At 41.2% G+C, this 16,689-nt stretch overlaps 1 protein-coding gene across 3 annotated transcripts in view; it reads left to right on the top strand.

Annotated features, from left to right (window-relative positions):
* The window catches only part of SLC11A2 (solute carrier family 11 member 2), a 31,724-nt gene extending 27,798 nt beyond the window's left edge, over nucleotides 1-3,926 (top strand). For 2 of the 3 annotated variants that reach the window (XM_055583529.1, XM_055583521.1), the window contains one exon: nucleotides 2,720-3,926. In XM_055583529.1, the coding sequence (XP_055439504.1) occupies nucleotides 2,720-2,735 (16 nt within the window). In that variant the 3' untranslated portion in view covers nucleotides 2,736-3,926. Of the gene's footprint in view, nucleotides 1-1,598; nucleotides 1,804-2,719 lie in introns of those variants that run through there. The other variant, XM_055583523.1, reaches the window with a different exon arrangement.
* Nucleotides 3,927-16,689: the final 12,763 nt, after the last annotated feature.

Genomic DNA, 16,689 nt, shown 5'->3' with positions numbered 1-16,689 from the left:
TTTACAGGCAAGAATATGCAAGTGGGTTGCCATTTCCTACTCCAGGAGGTCTTCCCAACCCAGGAATTGGACCCGCATCTCTTGGGCCTCCTGCATTGACATGCAGATTCGTTACCTCTGAGCCACCTGGGAAGCCCTCAGCGCGCACATGATCTCATGTAATTCTTACAGCAAAAGGATATATATATATATATATATATATATATATATATGGCGACTGAAGGGCCAGAAACTAAAATAACACATCACTAAATAGCAGGCATTTGGCATTTGTGCCTGACTAACTTAGTTCCAGAACCCATGTTATTTTTACTAATCATCTGATACAATATGTAGTATACACTTAAGAGTATACTTTGGACACCAAGCTTTGGTGTTTAGCAGCACCAAGAACAGTACCATATCAAAGATACTCCTCTTAATACTCTGATGAGTGCTAGAATATGTTTTAGGTCAAAAGTTACCAATTCATAGGCTAATTTTGTTTCAGTTCAGTTCAGTTCAGTTCAGTTGCTCAGTCATGTCCGACTCTGCGACCCCATGAATTGCAGCATGCCTGGTCTGTGCTAAATTTTCAAAAGTACCTGAATGCTTTTTCTGGTGGATGTGGAAAATGGGCAGGGCCAGCAATAAGTAAGAACCGATAGTTTATTCATTTGAGTACCTCTCTGCCCTTGAAAGGTTTAGCCAGTTCCTCTGCTGTTTAGCTCCATTTCTCAGTGTCCCCGAGCAATACAACAAACTTTTCCAGTGAAGGAGTTTTCTCTACTAAGCCATGAATGATACAACCTGGAGGTCATAGGGCTAAAAATGCAGCCCTTGCTTACTACACGCCCACCCCACCACCGTAGTTCACTTAAGAAACGGCCGCAGTGGATTGTCAGTGTATCTGACAATTGCTCTTGGTTACTAAAACCTGAGTCATAAAACCCTGAAGTGAGTATAAAGGCTGAAACCTGAAGTGCTGTGCTTCTGCCCTAAGGCCAGTGTGACTCAATAATTCCTAGCCTTCTAGTTGAGAATAGTTTTATCATGGGCCCCATTTTGTCTCATCTTCACACAGTCATCATAAACCTCTGATGGGCATTTTTAATGTCTAAAAAAATTGCTGAAGACTAAAATGAGATAGGTTTCCCAGGTGGCGCAGTGGTCAAGAATCGGTCTGCCAGTGCAGGAGACGCAAGAGACGTGGTGCGATCCCTGGGTCATGAAAATTCCCTGGATTAGGAAACGGCAACCCATTTCAGTATTATTGCCTGGAAAATTCCATGGACAGGAGAGCCTAGCGGGCTATACAGTCCATGGGATCACAGAGTCGGACACGACATCACACCCACCCACACACACACAAAATGAGATAGTTTATTAATGTCCTTGGCATTTTAAAGTGCAGCATTTATTCCTGTTTTACAAAGGAGTAGGATAAGGCTCAAGAAGGATACATAACTTGCTCGAGGTCATAGGAAATGGAAGAGTTGGAGCTTGATCCCAGCCCCAGTGCCTTTTGCACTGTATTCTACTAGAAATATTTCTGTGAATTTATAGTGTGCATTTGGCATCCTGAGCACTCACATGATCTCATTTGATTCTTCCAACAGAAGGTTCAGTCTCTATACAGATGAGACAACTGAACGGCCCAACAGAGGCTGTTGGTACCAAGGGGCAACAATGTTCCTAAAACCCCTGGTGATACCGGTAGGGCTAAAAGGAGACTCAGTGATTGTCCCATGGTGAATGCAAAGGAGAGGAAAAGAGTAAGCTACAACTTCACAAATGCTGATACAGATCATCTGGATTAGGCCTCCTGGAGTGAGTCTGGCAATATATTTTTTTGCTTTGTTTTCATATTTATTTTTTGTCCATACTGGGTCTTGGTTGCATCTCGCAGAATCTTTCATTGCCGTGTGCAGGCTTCTCTCTAGTTTCTGCTTGTGGGCTCCAGAGCCAGAGCTTGCTTAGTTGCCTCCAGGAATGTGCCATCATAGTTCCCTGACCAGGGGTCACACCTTCTTCTGCCTGGCAAGTTGGATTCTTAACCATTGGACCACCGGGGAAGTTCCTGGCAATGTGTTTTAAAGGCAGCTAAAGTAATTCTTATAAAGTCTGATAAACATCTGGGATCCTTTTCTCTTAGCACATGCCGTTTTATGTTTCTTTCTTTTGTTTAACGAAAGGCTTTTTCTGCTCAGGTGCCAAAGGATAATTAGGGCCCAGACAATAGGGCTCAGAATTTAGACTATTTGAAATTTGATTTCTTTTCTTTTTTTTTTTGGCCCGTTCTGTGCAGCTAATAGGATCTTAGTTCCCTGACCTGGGATTGAACCTGAACCCTCTGTAGGAAAAGCACAGAGTCCTAATCACTGGACCACCAGGGAACTCCCTGAAATTTGAGTTCTAACACACTTAGTATTAAGGTATAAAAGCTCACAGTACATTTGCTCTTAATATCCTGATCAGAAACACCCATGCCGAAGTAGAGTATGTCACAAGAATAGTTAAAGTGCGAATTTTGTATTTGGCATTAACAAATCCTTAACTATTTCAGCTCCTGTCAGTTATTTTATATATGTAGTAAGCCATTCATATATTTATAAGCCATTTATTTTCTGGAAGAAAATCAATATAGCAGAACTGAAATAAGAGCTACTTTTATATGCTGATTATAGATACTTGAATGCCAATAAATCAGTCTAACCCTTTTCCATCTTTTTGTCCTCAGTACCATCTGGGATTGACAGTTCAACCTGAACTCTACCTTCTGAACACCGTGGACGCTGACTCACTTGTGTCTAGATGACGGACAGCCTAAGGGACTATATAAGACCCACTTTCTCTTAGTCCTTTTGTGCCAAGTGTCCTGTTAACATTTCTCTTGTTTGTTCAGTGGTGAGTTTTGTTCAAACATTTTGAACAAAAGGTAAAAATTTCCTCATGGGAAGGGTGTTAAAGCTGACAGCTGTTAAGAGTAGGTCAGAGACCCACCACCTCACCACAGTCCTACAACTGCCCAAGTTAAGTGATTAGCCTATGGTGGCCACACACCCCATGGGCTTGTGCCTGGACTTCTGGAATTAAATATATGTGTGTGTATGTTTATGTAAACCTGAACTTACTGGTTTGGGTAGAGTTTTATATAAAAATGATATTTTGTATTTTTTAAACAAATTTGTTCAGATAAACCGTATTTATTTTGTCTAAATCACATGTAACAAAGGAAAAAGAGCACTGCTCTTTTTCAGAATGAACTGGTCAAATAGACCGATTTTTAAAGTGATACTTGACTGTGGCCAGTTAAACTTGACTTGGATTTAATCAACCAACCCTTGGTAACTCCTGGTACTAGCACATCATTTCCAAAAGAAGACGTTTCTTTTCTTTGGCAGTCTTGTTTCATCCTGGTTGTCGGTGTGCTCTGTGGTTATTATTTTTCTTTGTTGTTGTTTTTCTTGAGTTTTTTTTTTCAGAGATATGATGGTATTTTCCAAAGAGCTTACTACCTAGTAACAATATCCAGAAATCATGCTTTCACCAATAGTTTTCCATGCTACATTGGAACTCAGCGCATTCTAGCATTTTAGGTATAAAAAGAATTCTAACACTGAACTTTACAAAGCCCAACAGAAGGTAATGGAGGCATTAGTGTTCTTTCTAAAGTGTGTATAGTCCCACCATGTCTTGTCTTCCCCCTTTTCCCATTAATACTCCAGACACCATTTCTAGGCCAAAGTCTATTTCCTGGAGTGGCTGATGTTTCTAATGCTGACTCTCCTAGGGAATGCTGAGCATTTTAAGTTTATTTATACCAAGTAGTATGAGACTAGACCCACACTGGGACTTGGAAGATTGGTCCACATGTTGTAAACTGCCTGCCCACGTATGGGTTATAGATATTTTGACTCTTCTTCCTAACCAGAATTTTTTTCCATAACATTTTTATAATAAAACATTAAATACTTAAAACTTTCTGCAGAAAGTCTCTGCATATTGATCTGATTGAAAAGCCAGAACATTTTGAACACCAGGCTCACACCCCTTCATGAAAGTGCATTTGACTTACACTGCATGGTAGCTATCCATTTTTAATGGAATGCAGTCTGTGCCTTCTCATTTCCTTCCAGCCCCAAAGGCTTTGAGTTTGCAAACCCTGCAGCCTTTGTATGTTTGAGCATCATTTTCCTCTTTGAGCATAAACCTCGCTGCCTTACTCTAAAACTTTGCACATTTCAGTAAGACTTAAAAAAAATCCAGACATCGCCTTTGTCATTTATAATGATTTAATCCTGTAAGTGGCACGGATTTTTTTCTAAGATTATTCTTTAAATTCCCTCATTTCTAATTCGTGACCCTTGAAACTTCTGATAAGAGCAATAGCCTTGCAACTCAGGTTAGAGACCTTCTGATCTTAAAAGTAAAACTGAATTAACATCATTTATCAGCTTTTATTTGAAAAAGAGACTTTAAAAATGAGTTTCAGTGTTTTGGTTTGTTTATTCAGAGACAGCAACTCTATATGAATCAGTTTGTTGAATTTTTTTCTCCCTCCCTGGGCAGTTGCATTTCTCAGTAGTTTCATTACCAGAGGATGTTTGGGAAAAGAAAAAAAAAAAAAGGCAGGAAGAATCCTGTTTTATAACTCATAAAAAGATAAGGTGGTTGGTTAAATAGAGATTAAGTACTTGAGAGGTTTCTGTAGCTTTTCTCCATTCTTAAATTGTATCTTATTAGGAACAGACTAGAGTTTACAGCAAAAATTTATAAGTATACCTCTCAGTTCATACAACTCCTGTAATCAGAAAACTTTATAATAAAGCAAGCCGAATCATGCTAAAACCAGTGGAGGAGACTGATGTCTAACAGTAAGTCTTGGACAGACATTTTTGCTAAGTTAATATTTAATCATTCCTTATGATTTACAGTCTGGATTTCATGATACATGCTTATATAGAAAATAATATAATCAGTCTCCCCCCTTTTTTGACCCCACTGTGTGGAATGTGGGATTCTCTATCAGGGATTGAACTCATGCCCCCCCACCCCTGCAGTGGAAGTGCAGAGTCTTACCTACTGGACCACAAGGGGAAGTCCCAATATAGTCAAGATTAACCTAGATTCATATACTCACTCAGTTTCTGAGGTTTAACACTACAGAGTCCATTTGTAAAAGGGTACTCTGATAGTCTATATCCAGGATGTCAGAAAAATGCAATTAAATAGTTGTTACTGAACAGCTGCTGCTATATAACTGTGTGATGGCCTAATAAAAAGGTAGTCAGAGCATACCCAATAGTCAGGGAGGCATCAGAGGTTATAGCAGCTGATAAAAATGGCCTTCTCAGTTTTAAACATCATGATATTAAGCACCGAGCCTTCGCCCCAGAAGTACTGTGCACACTCAGGTTTGTATCTGTTTATAGGGTCTTCCCTCCGTGACCTCTCCTGTTTGTCCAAGTTAATGTGGGCAAATGGGCTTCCCGCGTACTTTTCTCCATAAATGATTTTACATTTTAATTTAAGCATAATTTTTGAGCTCTTATGTATAGCTACTTTTAATATTTTTCATTGCTTTTTTTCAAGCAATAAGTACATTAGTACTTTCAGAGTAAGATTATCACAAAATTCTGGAATTTTTTGGGTTTTGAGAAGAGCCCATTTCTGAGTTAACACTTCAGTTCATCTATTTTTAATGCTGAGCATGTTCTGGTAGCCTGATTAGAAGTATCTTCATTGTGTAATCAACATGAAGGATGACATTTCTATGCCAGAGGTCTTAAAATTTCCTGATTTCATGGAAGATATTATAACCAACTGCTGGAATGTTTACTGTAGTGAAATAGAGTAGTTGGATTCTTTCCTCGCCTGTTTCTAAAGTGTTGACTGGAACATGTCTGTCTGTTGGTGGCACTTGAAGAGCCTCATAGTAGGTGCAGATGGCAACTTTAAAAATAATTACCCTGAGCCAGTAGAGAAGGGTGCATATAATACACAGAACAATGAGTTAATGTCTAGAATGCAGATATATTTTCAATATTGTTGCATCTTTCCCTTCTCCAAATACTAGATGACCTTCCAGTCAGAGTATTTCTCCACTACAAAAAACATAAAGAAGGGGAAATCATTACCACAGATCATATTACATGCATTTTAATGCACTTTTTGTTTTTTACCTTGCATTCTTGATTTTATCTCAGTGGGTACTTTTTTTTTCCTTTGGTTTTCTTTCCCAGAAGTGCCTGGCAGGCTATACAGTCCATGGGGTTGCAATGAGTCAAACACAACTGAGTGACTAAGCACATTTCTTTCCCAGGCCTGGAGTCAGAATAAATCTGAGGCATAGCAGTTATGACTTCAACAAGGTGGAACTAGTTTTTAGAACCCTAGGCTTACAGAGGAGCTTGAGGCCTCAGGTATACTTCACATTTATTATCTTCTTTGTTACTTGTGTTTTCTGCAGTGTCATCCCAGATTAGCAGTAGCACAAATGGACTAAATCTTTACTGCCATTTGAGGGAAAAGGGATTTTTTTTTGGAATTTACCTTTGTATTCCCAGAAATACTTTAGAGAAGTATAAAAATGAATACACAAATATTTCAATATTAGACATTTATGTTTGTGGTAAATTAGTCAGGTTTCTGTATAAGAGTGAGGTGCACAGTGGTGAACCAATTATTTTTAAAAATTTCACTGAGCCCCAGGCAGCGTGCTAACCTGTGCTAACCTGCATGTGTTCCTGTGCTTGTCTGGTACACTCCCACACGCGGCCTCCCGGCTGAACCAAATTTAAATAATGACGTGGCCATTCATTCGCCTCTGATGTGATTTTTGCCCATTCTAAAAAGAAGTTTATGAAAGCCTTAATTACCTTGCCCTGTTTGGAGAGAATTAAGTGATGAATAGAGTGTCATGTCTCATATGGATAGTGAAAGTTTTTCTGTAGCCATTATATAACTCCTAATTTTCAGATTGATTTGGCATAATATAGATTATTTTCTGCTGCTAACTAGAAAATAAAAATTGTAAAAGTCAGAAAATCATGTCCTAGGTTCTGCTGCTAAGTCACTTCAGTTGTGTCTGACTCTGTGTGACCCTCTGGACAGCAGCCCATCAGGCTCCACCATCCCTGGGATTCTCCAGGCAAGAACACTGGAGTGGGTTGCCATTTCCTTCTCCAGTGCATGAACGTGAAAAGTGAAAGTGAAGTCGCTCAGTCGTGTCCAACTCTTAGCGACCTCATGGACTGCAGCCTACCAGGCTCCTCCGTCCATGGGATTTTCCAGGCAAGAGTACTGGAGTGGGGTGCCATTGCCTTCTCCGGTCCTAGGTTCTAAAGGACATCAACAAAGGTATTTTTGAGTTGACTATTTATGGTAATTGATTTGGAAATCAACATCTTAAAAAATTGAAGGCTGTGAGAATTCTGACAAATTTCTGCAGTATAATATGCTACATATTGAAAATTCATTTTTCGTAAGTACTTTTCAGAAAACTTCTTATAGAGTATTGATAGGAAACAAACACTGAATTTCATCACTTGTATTTTTCTAAAACAATTGAAAGCAAACACCCTCTATCTTATTATTTTTTGGCTTGGATCATACAGCTCGCTCCAGAACTGGGGGAAAAAAAAAAAATTAAGAGCCCTTTAGGATAAGTATAAATCTGAGTTTATGATGTTACTATGCCACCCTAAAGTTTGAATTTTAAAATATTAAAAGGGAAAGTGGGAAGATTTGGCAAGATCTTGAGATTAAAAACAATAAACACTTCTACTTAGCAAACATCTATTCATTATTGTTCTCAGTATTGTACTTAGTATTCTGATAAAAAGGAAAGTGAATGGATTGTAATCCCTGCTTCTAGGAATTTACCATTCAGTGGATGAATTAGCTGTGTTTAGGCAGATGAGATAGGTGTACATCTTCCCCAAGGATGAGATCCTAGGGCCCTGCAGAAATGGGGGAGGGCCTGGAAAGATAGCATGAGAAAGAGCTGATTCAGTGAATTCAGGGAAGTCAGCAAATGTTCATACCCAAAGCAAGATAGGGAGCAGCAGAATTAAACTACATTCCATAACAGGTGTCAAGGCATCGGCTATCTTAGGTTGTCTAAACTAAACCTTTGCTTCATTTTCCTTCTGCTTTATTTATGACACTTCTTGTTAATAACTACAGAGTACACAGAGTCTATAGTGTCAGTAAGTTCATTGTTCTCATCCTAATCAGCAAAATGAGGCAGATGTCTGCATCATTTTCTAATGAAATAGTACTGTAACTATCAAAGATGCATAAAATTCAAGCCAAAACATGTTTAAACTCGAATCATTGTGGTATCTGTGGAAATAACATTCTCAGGTTCAAAGAGAATTATATGACTCATTTCCCTGTGCTTATTAGACACAGTTATTAACCTTTTGCCTACCTCTTAAGGCTTTATAGGTGGCGCAGTGGTAAAGAATCTGCCTTCCAATGCAGGAGATGCAGGAGACTCAGGTTCAATCCCTAATTCAGGAAGATCCCCTGGAGTAGGAAATGGCAACCCACTTGGACCAACCCAGTATTCTTGCCTGGAAAATCCCACAGACAAAATTTCTGGTGGGCTACAGTCTATGGGGTTGCAAAAAGTTGGACACGACTGACTCCACACCCACACTACTTCTTAAATGTAGGTGTTGCCCAGAGCTCTGATCCCATCCCTTTTCTCACCTCGTTCACACCTGTTGCTTCACTGGTAGGCAAGTAAGATCTGTCTTCTGGGTGTGAGACCTATATATAGATTATATTATATGTGACGTTTCTGCCTCCCATAGGTGAAAGTGAAGTTGCTCAGTCGTGTCTGACTCTTTGCGACCCCATGGACTGTAGCTTACCAGGCTCCTCTGTCCATGGGATTTGCCAGGCAATAGTACTGGAGTGGATTGCCATTTCCTTCTCCAGGGGATCTTCCCGACCCAGGGATTGAACCCGGGTCTTTCACATTGTAGACAGATGCTTTACCATCTGAGCCAATATAAATAAAGTGTGTTGGCTGTTTACAATAGCCAGGACATGGAAGCAACCTAGATGTCCATCAGCAGATGAATGGATAAGAAAGCTGTGGTACATCTACACAATGGAATATTACTCAGCTATTAAAAAGAATGCATTCGAATCAGGAGGTGGATGAAACGAGCCTATTGTAGAGAGCAGAGTTAAGTCAGAAAGAAAAACACCAATTCAGTATATTAATGCATACATATGGAATTTAGAAAGATGGTTATGATGACCCTATATGTGAGACAGCAAAAGAGACACAGATGTAAAGAACAGACTTTTGGATTCTGTGGGAGAAGGCAAGGGTGGGATGATTTGAGAGAATAGCATTGAAACATGTATATTATCATATGTGAAATAGATCGTCAGTCCAGGTTCTATGCATGATACAGGGTGCTCAGGGCTGGTGCACTGGGATGACCCTGGGGGATGGGATGGGGAGGGAGGTGGAAGGGAGGTTCAGGATGGGGGACACATGCACACCCATGGCTGATTCATGTGAATGTATGGCAAAAACTACCACAATATTGTAAAGTAATTAGCCTCCAATTAAAATTAAAAAAAATAATAAGTGTTGAGCATGCCGCTCAAAATGTGCAGTTATAAACCATGGAAATGTACTATAGTCAGTCTATTACTGGTAAAGATTTGGTTCTGGCTCTGCAGTGTGGTATGCAGGATCTTAATTCCCACCGACCAGGGATTGAACCCATGCCCCCTGTATTGGGAGTTTAACCACTGAACTGCCAGGGAAATCCCCTAGCAGGCATCTTTCTCACCTGCTATTCTATTTCACTCCCCTGTTTAAACTCCTCAGCGGCTTACTTCATCTTGTTACTCCTCAACTAGCAACCATGTTAATCTATTGGGGGATTTGTTTTATATCAGTTTAGCTAACCTGTTCTTATGTTTTCCAGAATTGCCTTCTCTGCAGAGTTATGGGTTAGCTTGGCCATGAGTGGCATTTTGCTTGAGATTTGAAGGTGAAAGGTGAAGCTATGCTAAGTCACTTCAGTCGTGTCCAACTCTGTGTGACCCCATAGACGGTGAAAGGTGAAGCAGCAGCTGCCAAATTCTTTTTGCACTTGGAAGGCTTGGTACAGAGCAGTGCTATTCCAGTTTGTGTGTGTTGTTTATCTGCTGGCTCACCTCACAGTTGTTGGGCAGCAGTCAGGCCCACAGATCCTTCAGTTGCTTGTGGATCTCCTCCACAAGCCAGCTTGTCTGGCTCGTGGGCCAGGTGTGAATTAGCTCCATGGTAGAAGCTGCCAGCTTTTCCTAAAGATCATGCCATCAAGGTTAGAGTCATGAAGACTCTGACTCAAGTTTCCACCTGTCTTTGTGATTCTAGTTCATCCTTGCAGATTCTAGTTTCTCTTTCCTTCTCAATTGCTGCCAGGTTAACTTTGGGTACCAGGATTAGAAATATAACCAGCAGCCTAACACAGACTGTTTAACCAGCTTCCCAAATTGCTTGAGGTCATGTCTTTATAATAAATCTCTTTTTATATATCCTCTGGAGAAGGAAGTAGCAACCCACTCCAGTATTCTTGTCTGGAAAATCCCATGGATGGAGAAGCCTGGTAGGTTACAGTCCATGGGGTCGCAAAGAGTCGGACACGACTGAGCGACTTCACTTCACTAGTAGTTTTAGAAGGACATGGCAACCCACTCCAGTATTCTTGCCTGGAAAATCCCATGGAGAGAGGAGCCTGGCTACAGTCCATGAAATCGCAAAAGAATTGGACACAACTTAACAACTAAACAACAACCAAAACAACTAGTAGTTTTGCTTATCTGATTGAACAGACTGAAACAAAATTTGGTATTAGAAGCTTTCAGAGGAACATAACTCTGAGGATTCTGGGTTATCTGGGGTTGGTTCTCTTGATCTGATACAAGATGTTAATGGCCTTTTCCCCCACTCCAGTGGCAAAGAGTATGCTGGCAGTCCATGGCATGCATTAGCAAAACATTAAACAAAATATCACTTTGCAGATACCCTTAATCGGGTGCCTATAGAAAGCAAGGCTTTGGGTGATCAGGTTTTTACTGCCATAGAACATTTAGTGGAAATAAGGAGTATACTACAATTGGTTACTTCTAAATGTGCTGGAGACCTTGGGAAAACTATATGATGGGTTCATGGGTTGTTTTTTTGGTTTTGAGAAGCAATTTTATTTCTTTATTAAGGTTCACCAGGTCTTAGTTGCACCATGTGGGATCTAATTTCCCTGACCAGGTATCAAACCCAGGCCCGCTTCATTGGAAGCTCAGAGTCTTAGCCACTGGACCACCAGGGAAGTCCCTGGGCTCATGGCTCTTAATTCGTAGCTTAAGTTTGTTTGAGGGACCTGAAAGTTTTATGACTTTGCAAAAGAAAGTATTAACTCCTTAGCCATGAGATTGATATTTTGGAAAAATATACAAAGAGGCTAATCTTGTAAGTGATGAATTACAACACAAATTGAATTCCCAACCTCACAACCTCTTGTGTTAAAGTTTAGGGCATTGCTTTGGAAGGAGTAGGACTCTGAAAATTGAGATGGGGACAAATGGGCAGATTTCAGTGAAAATGGGTCCTTGAGCCCCAGTATCTTACAGACACTCCTTTGCCAGGAGAAACAGTCCTTTGATCTCTGTCTAATAATGACTGAAACTTGGACCAAAAAGTAGTCTCCACTTAAAGAAGCTGAAATACCAGAACTTCCTTAGTATACTTCCATGGTAGAGCAGTGATTCTTCTTTACTGGTGTAATTGTGTTGCCCAGGGGAATCTGACAATGTCTAGAGATAATTTGGTTATCACAAAGCGGGGGGTGGGGGTGGGCGGTGGGTACCATTGGAATCTAGTGGGTAGAGGCCAGGGATACTGTTGAACTTAACTAAAATGCACAGGACAGACAGTCCTCCACAACAAAGAATAATCCAGTCCAAAATGTCATAGTGTTGAGGTTGAGAAACTTTGCCATAAAAGAAGGTATCCAAGGCCTTAGGGAGATTGGAATGTTAAATTTGATTTATCCTGCTCATGTGTGCTATGCGTGTGTGCTCAGTTGTGACCGACTCTTTGCAACCCTATAGACTATAACCCCCCGGGGTCCTCTGTCTTAGGAGATTTCCCAGGCAAGAATAGTGGAGTGGGCTGCTATTTCCTCCTCCAGAGGACCTACCCCTGACCCAGGGATTGAACCTGGATCTCCTGCAATGGCAGGCAGATTCTTTACCGAGCCACCTTTATCCTGCTAATCCAGCGGCTAAATATATCTCCTTCTTTCTACAGAGCTGTGAGAAATACATTTATGAAGTGAGCCCTGGTCTCCTTGAAGAGATCTATGGTAATGGTTTTCTGTAAACCAGAAATGACAGTAGCAATTTCAGAGCTTCCTGAATTCAGTGGGAATGATGAGATTATAGATTGGCAGGGGTCAAGCGGCAGCATTTATTTGGCAAAAACAGTGAAAGTATGGTGACTGTAATGGGCAGCAAAGCCTAAGCAGTAATCAGCGTAGTCTAAGCCAAAACGATCTTTAATATTGGCTAATTCAATGTCATGTACCTAGAATTGCAAGTGGTGAGCAGCATGTAAGCGGAAAAGCTCTGGGTTTGGTGAGCAAAAGTTTGACTTAAATCATCACAGTAGAGAGCCATAGCCCCTCAACCAGTTCCTGAATTTGAGTTTAACTCACAGACCCAAAGTCCCTGCAGTAAAGAGGTCAGATCTCCTTAAGGACAGACTCTGTTTCACAGCCCCAAATGCTAATACTACATATCTTCCTTCTAGTCTTCCCCAAGGAACCTGTGACTATTCAGTAGGGTGCTTGTGTAAGAGGAAGAGGGAAATAATCATATCTGTGAGACGCTTAAATATTGGCTCTGAATTGACACTAATGCCTGGTGAACCAGTTCTACCAGCAAACTAGGAGTTTATGATCAGATCAGTGGAGGTGTGCTGTGGGTCTATTTTATAGTTGGTCTGCTGGGTCCCTGAACCTACCTTATGTTGTTTCCTCAGCGGTGGAATGTTTAATTGGAACAGTTCAGTTCAGTTCAGTTCAGAGCCTCAGTTGTGTCCGACTCTTTGTGACCCCATGAACTGCAGCACGCCAGGCCTCCCTGTCCATCACCAACTCCCAGAGTCGACCCAAACCCATGTCCATCGAGTCGGTGATGCCATCCAACCATCTCATCCTCTGTCGTCCCCTTCTCCTCCTGCCCTCAATCTTTTCCCAGCATCACGGTCTTTTCAAATGAGTCAGCTCTTCACATCAGGTGGTCAAAGTATTGGAGTTTCAGCTTCAACATCAGTCCTTCCAATGAACACCCAGGACTGATGTCCTTTAGGATGGACTGGTTGGATCTCCTTGCAGTCCAAGGGACTCTCAAGAGTCTTCTGCAACACCACAGTTCAAAAGCATCAATTCTTTGCCACTCAGCTTTCTTTACAGTCCAACTCTCACATCCATCCATAACCGCTGGAAAAACCATAGCCTTGACTAGATGGACCTTTGTTGGCAAAGTAATGTCTCTGCTTTTTAATATGCTGTCTAGGTTGGTCATAACTTTCCTTCCAAGGAGTAAGCATCTTTTACATACTCAGTAACTATCAGAATCCTCACATTGGTTCTCTGACCTGTGGAGTAAAGGCTCTTATGGAAGGGAATGCAAAGTATAAACCATTCTAAATGCTTCTGTTACCAAAGCAATATTATATTCTCAGAGGGACTGTAGAGCTTAGTGTCATCAGTAATAACTATAAAGATGCCAGGGTGGCGATTTCTACAGCATCTTTATTCATTTTGCCTCTGGCCAGAGTGAGAATGGATTTCTATAAACATAATCAGGTGGTCAATCTAATTGGAACTGCTGTACAGGTGTGGTTTCATTCCTGTAGCAAATCAACATAATTTTTGGTATTTGGTTTGCAGCTGTTGTCAGTCTAGTCAAGGCTATGGTTTTTCCAGTGGTCATGTATGGATGTGAGAGTTGGACTGTGAAGAAAGCTGAGTGCCAAAGAATTGATGCTTTTGAACTGTGGTGTTGGAGAAGACTCTTGAGAGTCCCTTGGACTGCAAGGAGATCCAACCCATCCATTCTAAAGGAGATCAGCCCTGGGTGTTCTTTGGAAGGAATGATGCTAAGTACTTTGGCTACCTCATGTGAAGAGTTGACTCATTGGAAAAGAGTCTGATGCTGGGAGGGATTGAGGGCAGGAGGAGAAGGGGATGACAGAGGATGAGATGGCTGGATGGTATTACCGACTCGATGGACATGAGTCTGGGTAGACTCCAGGAGTTGGTGATGGACAGGGAGGCTTGGTGTGCTGCGATTCATGGGGTTGCAAAGAGTTGGACATGACTGAGCGACTGAACTGAACTGAACTGAATCCGATGGATTGTTTTTTTCTGTACACCTTTTAGTATAAAAAGACTGTCAGAAGCAGTTTGCTTTCATCTGGCAGGGCCAGCGGTATACTTTCAGTGTTCAGTCTCAGGGCTGTGTGAACTCTCCAGCCCTATGCCACAATCTAGTCTGTAAGACCTTGATTATCTCTCTATCTATCTACAGGATATCACATCAGTCCATTACATTGATTTGATCTATCAAGGGGAAATTGCTACTATATTGGTAGGATAAGGAGGAGCGTGTCTGGAATGTATACCTTCTGGGGCATTTCTTAGTACTCCGATGTCCTGTGATTAAAGAAAGTGGAAAATTACACCCAAAACAGGAAGGACGATTAATGACCCAGGTTTGGGTCAACCCAGGCAAATAAGCACTGTGCTTGCAGAAGGCAAAGGATGGATTAAATGGCTAGTGGAAAAATGTATTTATAATACAAGCCATGATCATCTGACCAGTTTCAGAAACAAGACTGATAGTTACGTGTATTTTTCCTTATTTTGATATGAATATACTTGTGTATACATTCACCAATTGTTTTTTTCTGTTTGCCACCTCCATTTACCGACCATCTAATATAAAAAGTGTTAATAGTAGTTAACCTCATATCTCAGGATAGAAAAGGGGAACACAATAGCTCAGAGATGAATTGACAGCATCCAAAGATGTACAAAGGGACTTTGTATCTTCTTTTGGGAGAGAGTTAGCCTGTTTTTGATTATACAAGGAATGGTTGGTTTTCCCATTGTGTTTATTTGAAGGTAAGTATATTAAGAGAGGTATATATGGAGACCAGGTTGACAAGGGGTAGACAGTGATGGATCTGTATTGTGTCAACTTAGCTAAACTATAACTAGGTTCCAGAATTCCTTTCCTTTTGTCAACTACAAATTGACACTTGCCATCTACCTCTACAAGGTGCCGCAGCACCCTAAATCATGTACTGCTGCAGCTGCTGATTCTCGGTACCCCATGAAAGGAGCTTAGGGTGGAGAGCTTGGGGAAATTCTGGCAAGACAGGTCTTCAGGTAGTTAGATATTTTCAGGAACTGATTTTATGAGTCCAATTCTTCTATCTCCTCATATCTAGAAAAGCACTAAAATACTTGATGGTGATAACTGTTTCTTGTTACTAGTAGAAAGCTTCATGAGACTAGCAGAAACCTTCTGGAAAAATATGTGTTGACTGCATGCATTCCCCCTTAACCAAAAACAATATACTGCCCTGCCCCTGCCTCTCACCACCTCTTTGGAGCAGTTTCTCAGAGCTATCTGAGGTGCTGTCTTCCGGACCGCAGTCCTCCTTATGCCCCAAGTAGAACTCAACTCGCAACTCTCACGTTGTGCATTTTAAGTCAGCTCTTTCATTCCCTGAAAAACTGTACATGGGACTTTTGCATGAGATTTAGAAGGCAGAAGTAAAGTAGCACCCAGGTTCTATTAACTTGGGAAGGAACGTTGCAGCATGATTTTCCTATCTGCTGGCCCACCTTGTTGGCATAGGACGGCAATCAGGAGTGCAGCTACCATGGCTCCTGCTGAATTTCCTCTTTCGCTTTCTCTGACTCCTTGGCCAGGTCCATGTTTAGCTCCAGGATGAGGGGCATTAGCTTTTTCTATGTCACTCCCAGCATCTACTTTGGAGGCTTGAAATGGTGAGAAATCCATAAGCATTCCAGACTGTCCTGTGTGTCCTAGGTTATACGTGTAGGTTCCAGATTTTCCTTGCTTCTCTCCTTTTTCATCTACCGCTTCTAACTGCTTGCGCTGACCAATTCAGGTCACAGCTACTAAAACACAAGCAACAGCCTTACAATTACATAAATCCAAATACCTATAACAAACTTATTACTCTGTGTTATTACTAGTAGTTCTATAGTCTCATCAAACACTGATTGATTCACCTCTCACACCAAGCTATGTTCAGTTCAGTTCAGTTTAGTCGCTCAGTCATGTCCAACTCTGCGACCCCATGGACTGCAGCACGCCAGGCCTCCCTGTCCATCACCAACTCCTGGAGTCTACCCAAACTCATGCCCATTGAGTCGGTGATGCCATCCAACTATATTATCCTCTGTCATCCCCTTCTCTGCCTGCCCTCAATCTTCCCAGCATCAGGGTCTTTTCAAATGAGTCAGCTCTTCACATCAGGTGGCCAAAGTATTGGAATTTCAGCTTCAACATCAGTCCTTCCAGTGAACACCCAGGACTGATGTCCTTTAGGATGGACTGGTTGGATCTCCTTGCAGTCCAAGGGAC

Source organism: Bubalus kerabau, chromosome 1, assembly GCF_029407905.1.
Source record: "Bubalus kerabau isolate K-KA32 ecotype Philippines breed swamp buffalo chromosome 1, PCC_UOA_SB_1v2, whole genome shotgun sequence".
In the NCBI taxonomy this organism is placed as follows: domain Eukaryota; kingdom Metazoa; phylum Chordata; class Mammalia; order Artiodactyla; family Bovidae; genus Bubalus; species Bubalus kerabau.
The sequence above is the reverse complement of the archived record's forward strand: the minus strand, read 5'-3'. Positions and strand labels throughout refer to the sequence as shown.